General features: G+C 39.7%; 1 protein-coding gene across 5 annotated transcripts; it reads right to left on the bottom strand.

Annotated features, from left to right (window-relative positions):
• Positions 1-9,667, bottom strand: LOC139145856 (uncharacterized). Of its 5 annotated transcripts, none has more exons than XM_070717273.1 (6): positions 9,618-9,667; positions 3,471-3,752; positions 2,506-2,806; positions 2,064-2,159; positions 1,643-1,741; positions 1-1,298 (listed from the first exon to the last, which is right to left on the bottom strand). In XM_070717273.1, exons 4-6 carry the CDS (start codon positions 2,130-2,132, stop codon positions 1,092-1,094), a joined length of 375 nt encoding a protein of 124 aa, XP_070573374.1. In that variant the 5' UTR covers positions 2,133-2,159; positions 2,506-2,806; positions 3,471-3,752; positions 9,618-9,667; the 3' UTR covers positions 1-1,091. The 5 variants fall into 5 exon arrangements, with proteins under 5 accessions (XP_070573374.1, XP_070573372.1, XP_070573371.1 ...); XM_070717271.1 differs by lacking the exon at positions 9,618-9,667 and adding an exon at positions 4,983-8,537; XM_070717270.1 differs by lacking the exon at positions 9,618-9,667 and adding an exon at positions 4,983-8,537 and having other exon boundaries at positions 2,501-2,806.
• Between the last annotated feature and the right edge of the window lie 1,122 nt (positions 9,668-10,789).

Raw genomic sequence — 10,789 nt, forward strand, 5'->3', positions numbered from 1 at the left:
TATCTTTTTGCATTGATTTATTTTATTCTATTTACTTGAAATACACAAGCACTGACGTGTACCTCATGCACCCTGTGTCAGAGGGGTTTGTGTTTATTTCTTAGGCAGCAATAATGGTGGTTGGAAGTTTGTCAGGTACCTGCAAACAGAAAAGATCTGATTTGCAACTTTGTTCAAAGACTAAGGTAAAACCCCATCGAGAATATGGACATTTTTAATCCTTCCAATGGCCCTCTCGACATGAACGCAGACAGCTGCTATGTCAATAGTATTCTGCACTTCACTTGCATTGAGCTGTGCCCTGTCACCTTTAAATGGAGGAATGTTAAGGTCAACCCCCTCTGGGAGGATATCTTTAATTTCAAATCCTCTATTTGCCAGTACATTGTCTCATCAGCAAGTCACATAAACCTGACCTTCGTGTTATCTCTTTGTCAGATACTCTCCCCGTATAGATCGGAAATGAATGTCACAGCACCATTTGGGGATATACCCACAAGGGACTTTAAAGTGTTGTGATGCTTATAGTTGGACCATGTCTGACTCTGAACTAACAAAGATGAAAGCACTTCAACAAATACCTCTGTACAACCAGTTATGATTCTTTTGTGGGATATTGCATGAATTCTTTGGGTAAAGCATGTCTAATCTGTGTTTGTGAAGGGAACAGCAATTTGAAGTCATGGTATAGAAAATTGATCCATGTTGTGAAAACTCTTGAAAAATGAGATCTGCTAATATTAAACCTTGCTGCAATATCTTGAACAAACAAACCCACTTTCAGTCTCACCAACACCTTAAAAAGTTCATCAAGAGTGGAGTACCTGCGTTTGCAACAAGGTTTACCACCATTCTGCATTTGATAATCATGTGATTTTGTTGCCTCCTTAGAAGTTCTCCAATATTGTAAATTTCTCAGGCTGCCTGTGAAATAAATTTATGAAATGCCAGCAATACAGTATAATTTTGGAATCCTGTGTAAAATTGTATAGCTTTCTCATCATCTTTTATGCTATCTAGTGAAAATTCTCTTTTCTTATAGCTGTCTACTTCACATTTCAGTTTTGTGAGTTTTTTTCAAATCATTCAGTTCAATGGCTGAGTCTTGTTACTTTTTCTGCAAGTCCAGCACTGTGCAGTCTCAAAGTTTCTACTTCTGAATCTAGACTTGGTGGCTCCATTGCATAACAGTAGTCATGATCACTTTTGTGTGAGTTGATGCTATGATGGTGGTTTATCAGCGTCATAAAATTGCAGATATCATACTGTGTTTGAGCTTCTTTTGTTAAGAGATTCACCTGTAAAAAAAGAAAAAAGGTTGGTTATTTGAAAACGTACCACAATGAAAAAAAATGTACAAGTCAGAATAAGTACTCCAGAGTCAATTTCATGTCGTATATATTTGGGTGGTACACAGCCACAATACTTATTTATCAATACCTTTTTCTTGTGAAATCAAGAAAATTTATACTTTCACTTTATAAAGCAGTGTGCTTGTTTTTCCCATATTTTGAAAATGGAGAATGCATTATGGATACCAGTTTTGCATAGTGTTGGAAAAAAATTTCTGCACAACTTATGTTTGTAGATTATATTAGTCAAAAAGGGTTATCTTTGATTAAAAAATGAAAAAGAATTGCACCTTAATTTTCGAGTTCAAAAGACTGCTTTCTGATGATGACTGATATACACTTTCATCCGGTAATAGACAGTCCACTTCTTCACTACACTCTAACTCCATCTGTTGGTAAGGAACAGTTAAGCCATGGTGACCTTGTTGCAAACTGTCACCTGATTAACATGTCTACATCTTAAATGTTTCAGACCATTGCAGGAGAGAAAGTGTAAGTTTACACAAATTTTTTGTGTACGCATATGCAACAACACACAGAAAAACACCATGAATGAATGATAATTATTAATAATTTTGACCAAAAATCTAAAATGAGAGTCATGTTGTACAATTTAGGTCCAAAAGTGAAAACAATTTGCTTTTTAAAATGACAGAAGATATGAAAAATTAGGTTAAAATGTGGTTATCAAAGGATAGCATGCACGCTGACCTTTTTAGCTGCTGTACAGTGATCTTTTTCTTCTACTTGGTATTGAAGATTTGGCTTGGCTGCTAGCATTGCCAGTAATAGTTTATTCTGCTGTTGCTGAGTTGAAAAGATGCAGAACAATAAATGTCACCAAGCTTGCAATACAACAGAGTATACTTAGAGTGTCACACTGAACTAATGATTATAGAATGTATCATTACAAACTTCTGAACAGATTTTTTATATTCAGCTGTACCATGATATTCATTGTATCAACTCAAAGCATGCCACAGTATTTTGCCAACGTTAACCCTATGTTTATGTTTCATCATAGCCCTCACATCCCATACAAATATATAAAACATATTTGACTCATGTACCGCCTGAACATCCTCTAACTGGAGATGCAAATAATAAAAATGTGACACCAGGAAGATGTTCAATGTTGCAACATTTACTCAACAGTTTGCCCCTATATGCAATCTTTTTTCTTGACTTGCTGGTAGGGCTTCTTTTTGGCAATGACAACCTTGGTACATAGCTTGCATGGCACATCAACCTTTACACCATTCACAAACTGGTTACTGCAAATATGGGTATGTCGACTCCGTTTCCATCTGTCTTCTCTCCTGATTGCGTGTAAAAAGGCCTAATTGTATCTTGAAAGAGTTTTTTGGAATGCAACAGAATGAAACCCAAGCACCAGCTGGTGCCCCTTTTCTTCGTCTGGTTTGATTGTAGCAGCCAGGAATACAACTAAAGACCTGCGTGTATGAAAGAAGTATGTGAGTTGGTTAAAAAAAAAAAACATGCATACTTGCGAATGGGGACGTGGAAACATCACCAGTCAGAAACACATCTGTCCAAGGTCCGATTAAAGTTTGATACTGGCGAAGGTCATTGACACGCATTAATGCTAGCATGTGTGAAGTCTGTTAACACAACAAAAACACGTTTTGAATCCATGTACCCTCTGCGAGGCCTTTTTTGAATAAAAACAGTTTCTTGTCTCATTGAAGGTGACTTCAGATTGGTGACAGCTGACCCGAGCTCACTGAATCACCAATGTCCCCATACACATACAGTACACACTAATATGTCAATAAGCCGTGTCAACCACATTTGATTTAGATCACAGAAACTTCAAGAAACACTGTCCAAACCTTCAGAGCTTGACTTAATTTTTTAAAAACTTATCACAGATGTCATTCAGAACTTGCTGACCAGATCGCGCTTCAATATCTGTGTCGTGTTAAGATAGCTAGCCATCATTGCATCACTCACTGTGCTACAAGTGACAGTGAGAGCACAGTGCCATCTGCACTTTGGACAGTGTGCATGTATTATGTAACTTGTTGCACTTCTTATCAAAGTGATTTCTAACACCTCAGATTTGTATCTTTTATAGTGTTTTACACATAACTGTACCTTTTCTCCTATTGTAAATGACTGCAGTAGCCACAGAATTTGCGTTCAGAGCTTAATCTATTTGGAATCAGACTTTCCTTTCTGTTGTCCTCTTTCTCCATAGAGGAGCACTGTTTAGTTTCTGTTTGGTTTTCACACTGTTTACAGTTGGTCTAAGTTGTTGGCCCATAGTTTCCAGTGCTATGTACTAGCTTCAACACAGTAGTGTGGCATTGGTGACAGTTGCTTTACTCACAGAAAGTTTACGTTTTTGTGAGTTAAGCTTCCTGCTAGCTGCATTGTCTGTAATAACAATGACAATTTAATCTCAAGTGCGTAAGTAAGTCATTCAAACAGACATTTACGTTGACAAAATAATTTCCAAGAGCAGTGACATTCACATCAATATTTCACCAGTTTGTTGAATTTCACTAGAGCAGTGACATGTATGCATCACCAGTGTTATGGTCAGGTCAATAATAGTATAATTACATAGTTGAATTATAAGGCGCCAGTGTTTGTTGATCATTTTATAAAATTTTATAAAATGATCAACAAACACTGGCGCCTTATAACTCAACTATGTAATTATACTATTTTATAGTTCTCCAAAGTTTGCTGCAAATGTACCTTGTGGTTCCAAATCTGAGTTACTGAACATGTCTAAACATGATAACAGATGAATTTAGTGAGTAGGGGAATGAACAGAGAATAGAGAGGTACTGTTATTCTGTATTCTCTTATTCTCTTAAGGTAGCAAACACCTCATGGACAGATATTTGGACTCTTAAACTTTCACAATGATTTTCTGATCCACATGTGGGGGTTCATTTCATTTATCAGTAACTCAGATTTAAAGCACTTGGTATAAGAAAATTTTTCACTCTCAGTTTTTCAAAAAAATTAATTCCCCATAGAGTTAAGAAAGAGACGGCAGCTGTTTTTAATTTTAAATATCGGTAAATTTTGGGTAATTTGTCTTTCAAGTTACCAAAATTTGTTCGGTGCTGCCCAAATGTTGTTCTTAATTTTGAAAGAGAAAGTTTGAACAAAAGTTTACGGCTTTCACTTTCGAATAGAGTAGTTAAGAGCATGTCATGACATGCTTGATACAGATTAAGGGAAAAACCCAGAATAATTTGAACTGTAAAAAATCAGTTTTTCAGTACAGCCTAAGTTAAAACATATTATTCTCATAATTATCTTTGTGAACCAAAAGAACTAGTTTGGAAAATTTGTTTAATTTTTTATAGTGAATCTTTAGTTTACTGAATGGTTGAATTAGATTGGCTTGAATTTGCAGTCACTTCTGGTTTAAATAACAGGATAGAAATATGCTTTTAATGTTGTTTCCAAGAAGTGAATTCACAATATGACTGAATATGGGTACGACTGAGTATGAGTATGATTGTTGGTTAAGGAATATGACAGATGCAATACTGAAGTATGCATTTCAAAAATGGTCTTTCATTACATTGTACAGGTAGTTTGTTTACATCAGAAAATCTGTTCAAAGTGTAAATTATTAATAACCCTTTAGTCTTTTTCATTCCACTCCGTGTTTCTACCATGCCTTTCCCTTCTCTCCCGATGGTGGCGCTCTCTTCAAAAGTACTTATTTGCATGCCTGTGAGCATGCGCAGTGTTCATCTATCCAGTCCTCCGCCATATTGCCCCTCATTCTACTTTTCCGAGCCGTATCTGCTACACGTACGCTACGGTATTGGTGGTCGCCGAGATGTCGGAGAAAAGAGACAAGCGGAGCAAGAGAAGTAGTCGTCCCTCTGTAAGTGCTAGCGTTGGCATGGAGGGTTCGACTGAGGTGTCGGCAGGACATGAAGCCGAGAAGCATAGTGACGCTAGTCCCGCATTGGATATCATTGATACTCCAGGGGCGAGCACATGTCCGAGTAATATGCGTGACGGAATTGACGAGAGTCACTTTGAACCGTCGCAGGGTCACGCCATCGCAGCAAGAGCAACAGGGTCCATCGAAACAAGACGATACTGCTTCTTTAGTTTCGCTACTTACCCAGCTAGTTCAGCAGAACCAACTTATGCTGCAAAGAAGTTCGTAACACCCGGAAGAGAGGAGTGGGTCGCCTCTGCAACATAAGCGACGCTCCGAGGACGACGGGCAAGACGACGCAGCATACAAAATGAGAAGAGTTACGTACAGCGAAAGTGAGTCAGATTCAGCCAGTTCGTTTTCGGACTTTCCAGAGTCAGTCCAAGAACTGGCTAGCTCAAGTCAACGTGATTCAGCTATGTTAGACGTCGATTTTGATGATGTTCCTGACCTTGTCAAGGGCCCGGTCACATGGCCGGTGGCTGACAAATCAGTTTTATGGCTTGCACGGCGTATTGACAAAAGTATGTCGGCCGGGCAGCTGAAGGCATTACTACAGAGTTATCTGGTACCTGAAGAAAGTCAGAAGCCATTTCAAGTTCAGAAAGTACCCTCATCTCTCAGGGCATACCTGAACTCATCTGCACCAAATCTGAGAACATATGACAAAAGGTTGTACAAGACTCATACCACTTTGCACTCAGCACTGCTGCCCAAGCTGCTGCCCATTGTCAAGGCTTTGAGTTGGTATGTAACAAAGATAACTCTGCAGATAAGTTTACCAAAGTGAAAACTGAATTAAAGGCAGCACTGTCAGATGCCTGTCACTTGATAGTTACTGGCAGTAATATGATGGCTGAAGTCAGACAGGTAAGACTTAAGCAATTCTTCAAACCAGAAATCAGAGGGGTCTTGAATGACCGAAAGCCTACCAATGAGGGCTTCTTTGGTGGAGATTTTATCAAAGCCATTACAGATTCTAAGAAGTCCGTCAATGCTATGAAGTCTGTCTCTCAGTCCTACAAGTCTAGGTCAGCCTACAATAAGCAAGATCGCTTTAACCAGTCCTTTCGTGACAAGCGAAGAAATGAGCAACAGGCTAGCTATACCTACAAAGACAAGCAGTACTCCCAGAGAAATGATCAACAACAGTATCAGGCTGTTAAGAGGAAATATAAATCCAGACCTAATACTAAATAGAAGTCTCAGCAACCAGATAGATATACCACATGCAGGAAGACTACGATTTTTTGTTGAAGAATGGAAGAAAATCACTTCCAATAATTTCATTTTGAAAGTTATTATTGGTTATAAACTTCAGTTGACCAGCACACCTATACAAAACATTCAACCAGCTACAGCAACTAAATCATCAGAAGAACAGACAGTTATTCAACAGGAAATAGACACCTTACTGAGCAAGAAAGCCATAGAAGCGGTGCCACCAGCTGATAACCAGTTCATATCTAGGATATTCACTATCCCTAAAAAGACTGGTGGCTGGAGGGTCATCATTGATTTACGAGAACTCAATAAATTCATCAAGAAAACTCATTTCCGTATGGAAGGACACTCTGACATTGAACAGTTGTTGTCTCCAGGAGATTACATGACCTCGATTGACCTCACTGATGCTTATCTAATGATTCCTATTTGTCCTGATCACCGCCATTTACTGTACTTCATTTGGCAGGGACAGGTCTACCAGTATACATGTCTACCTTTCGGACTGACATCCTCACCAAGAGTATTTACCAAGCTCTTAAGAGTGATTCTTTCACATGTAAGAAAGATTGGAATAACTTGCAGCAGTTACCTAGACGATCTTATCAACATTGGACACAGCATAGCATCAACTCAGACCAATCACAACCTGGTATGGGATGTTTTATGCAGGTTGGGCTTCATACCAAATGTAAGCAAGTCTTGCATAGTGCCAACCAGACAACTTACACATCTAGGCAAAGTGTACAACACAGTGAAAATGGAAGTCTCTCTACCACAAAGCAAAGTAATGAAAATCCAGACAACTGCAAGCAAACTACATGCAAGAGAAACTGTAACACTACGAGAAGTAGCACACTTTCTGGGACTAGTAGCGGATGATTGCAGCTGCCACCCATTACAGACATATTCAACGAGACCTGATTCAGCATCTATACAGTCAGAATTGGGAGAAGAAAATACACATGTCCAACGAAGCAAAAGTAGAACTGCTTTGGTGGATGGAACAGTTACCCAACCACAATGGCAGACCTATCCATCAACCAGTACCAACCGTTACAGTACAGACAGATGCCTCACTTCAGGGCTGGGGAGCACTATGCGACAACAAAACAGTGCTAGGCCACTGGTCAGCAGAGGAAAGGACACGCATCATCAACGAACTGGAGTTGTTGACAGTAATGTTTGCTGTTCAGTCCTTTCTGCAAGACAAGACCAATATACATGTGGTAGTACAGATAGACAATACAACAGCAGTGGCGTATATCAACCACCAAGGGGGAACCCATTCAAAGAAACTATGTACAACAGCACTACAAATTTGGGAATGGTGTCTCCAACGCAGCATAACTCTGCAGGCAGAACACATTCCAGGACTTCAGAACCGGATGGCAGATGCACTATCAAGACAGCCAGAAGACCCACACAACTATATGCTGAATCCAGTAGTATTCAGACAGTTGTGTCAAGTGACTTTCACACCGACAATAGACCTGTTTGCCAGCCGTGTCACCAGACAACTTCTCAAATATGTTGCATGGAAGCCCGATCCACAAGCAGTGGGCCAGGATGCTTTCACAATCCATTGGGCTACAGAGAGACCATACCTATTTCCACCACTTCAACTGATAGGACGATGTTTACACAAGATAACACAAGACAGGGCAGTAGTACTGTTCATAGCACCAGTGTGGGCAAATCGACCATGGTACACCAGAGACTGTTACAAATGTCGGTTCAGCAACCATTCTTACTGCCACATCAGGAACAACTAGTCACCAATCCTCACACCAACAGACCAGTTCATTTCAACATTCATCCGTTAGCCGCCTGGATACTCTCCGGCGACACTATAGAGGCAAGGGCTTTTCAGAGAAAGTTACCAAGATACTTCTCAGAGCCACAAGACAGCAGACATCAGTTCAGTATGACAGAAAATGGAAGACCTATTGTAGCTGGTGTCTACGAAGGAAAATTAATCCACTTTCAGCACCTGTAACAGAGGTCACAGAATTTCTCTCAGAGCTTTCAACCCTACACAACCTAGCTTATAGTACAGTGAATGGATACAGGTCTGCAATTTCATCAGCACATTTGCCAATTGATGGTCAGCCTATAGGAGCTCATCCCATGATCAAGCTTTTCTTTCGAGGCATTTTCCACATAAAGCCCCCAAGACCGGTTATGTTACAACTTGGAGGTATCAAAGGTCACAAGATTTCTGGAAACACTTCATCCGGCAAGAACTTTGAACATGAAGATGCTTACTTTCAAGACTGTGATGCTTTAGCACTGACCTCTTCAGATAGAGGGGAAGCAATCAAAATCAACATTGAGTATTGCCATATCTCTATGAATTCTATATACTTTGTTATACCAGAATTGACGAAGACTTCATCGCCAAACAAGCCCAACAGAACCATTAAATGTCCAAGTTTTCCAAGCAATAGGAAATTGGATGTCCGTAATTATGTCAGACACTATATTGAACGCACCATGCCACTTAGAGACAGGGCAGTTGCCAGGGGACTCAAGAGACCAGCTCAGCTGTTACTGTCATACAGACCACCTCATCACCCGGTGTCATCACAGACAATCGCAAGGTGGGTGAAGACAGTACTAACCATGGCAGGAATAGACACCAGAGTATTTAAAGCTCACAGTGTTTGTGGTGCAGCAACATCAGCAGCTTTGTTCCAGGGAGCCACACTTCAACAAGTACTCCAGTTAGGAGACTGGGCAAATGACTCTACTTTCTGCAAATTTTACCAAAGACATGTTGACTCATCTGAAGTTGGCAAATTGGTATTGCAGGCTTCCCAAGGAACGAGAAACTGACTGGGTGAGTGGACAAAATTATACTGGCTATAGTCCATTGTTTTTTAGGTGGTGCCTTTGTGCTTTACCACTGCGTCCAGCTTGGCAATTGGCATGGTAGAAACACAAAGTGGAATGAAAAAGACTTCCAATTTGCCTAGGGTCTTACCTGAAGTGCAAATTTACAGTCTTTGAATGATACGTAGTGTTTCTACCTTATTCCCACCCACCCAGCCCAACTCAGTGGTCAAAAGCTACCAGGTCACAGCACTGCTTACAGTGTTTTCTTTACTGGCTCGTCCAAGTAGAATGAGGGGCAATATGGCGGAGGACTGGATAGATAAACACTGCGCATGCTCACAGGCATGCAAATAAGTACTTTTGAAGAGAGCGCCACCATCGGGAGAGAAGGGAAAGGCATGGTAGAAATACTACGTTTCATTCAAAGACTGTAAATTTGCACTTCAGGTAAGACCCTAGGCAAATTGGAATTTTCATGATTTTTATGTAACCCAATATTTTTACATTTTCAGTGGCAAGGCAAATTGCTTCCTTTTAGGCTTTGGTAAGCTGAGTGTATCCAATGCTAAATACGCAATCCAAAACAGATCTGTTGAGAAAGATTGAAGGGAGTTGACAAGAAAACAGACAGACTGAATTTGATGACAAAGAGAAGGTCAGGCATAACTCATAACACCCTATACCCTCACTTTCCACTGATCAGCTTCAGAATTTTGATCCAAAGCTTTTATGTTGTGCAAACTTCTACATAGAATGGCATTGACTTTTGGAGGCCCTTCTACTATTTATAAAATTAGATTGTACAAGTTAGAATTGTTTGATTTTTAACCCATTCGCAATATACGTAAGTCCAGTCCTATTATTTTCTGTAGCAAAATTGAACCTGATCTCTACAGCATGAAATGGGGAGTTGATGAACAGGTTGTGTACACTACTGAAAAATGGACTTGAAATCCAGTTTACACGAGATTTACCAGTGAATACAGTTTTACAATTTTCATATTTCCACTTGTATGGCTTTTGTTCAGAGCCAAATCAATTGATTTTTTTATCTGATGACAGTTTACAGAGTCAGACTCTAATGGCAGATAGGTACACACTACAAAATTTCTGAAAGTGACTTTTGTATCTTTTTTATACTTTTTCTTGAAACATGTACAGAAGCCTCCTTCATGGCAGTGCACAGATTCAAGAAATTCTTGTTGCAGCATGGCAGGAGATTCAACCAGTCAGAGAGTGGTACAAGGAACATTAGATTGTAATGGATTCCAGTGAATGAAGACGGATGCGCTATTTTGCGGGTTGCGGGCTGCGGGTTGCGGGCATAAAAAAATGCGTGATTTTCGGTATCATTTTCGCTAGTAGTTAGAATAAATGCTAAAAGAGTATCTAGATGTATTTGTTTATGGAATAAAAGCCGTGAACTTCT

The sequence above is a fragment of the Ptychodera flava genome, chromosome 12, assembly GCF_041260155.1.
Source record: "Ptychodera flava strain L36383 chromosome 12, AS_Pfla_20210202, whole genome shotgun sequence".
Lineage (NCBI taxonomy): Eukaryota > Metazoa > Hemichordata > Enteropneusta > Ptychoderidae > Ptychodera > Ptychodera flava.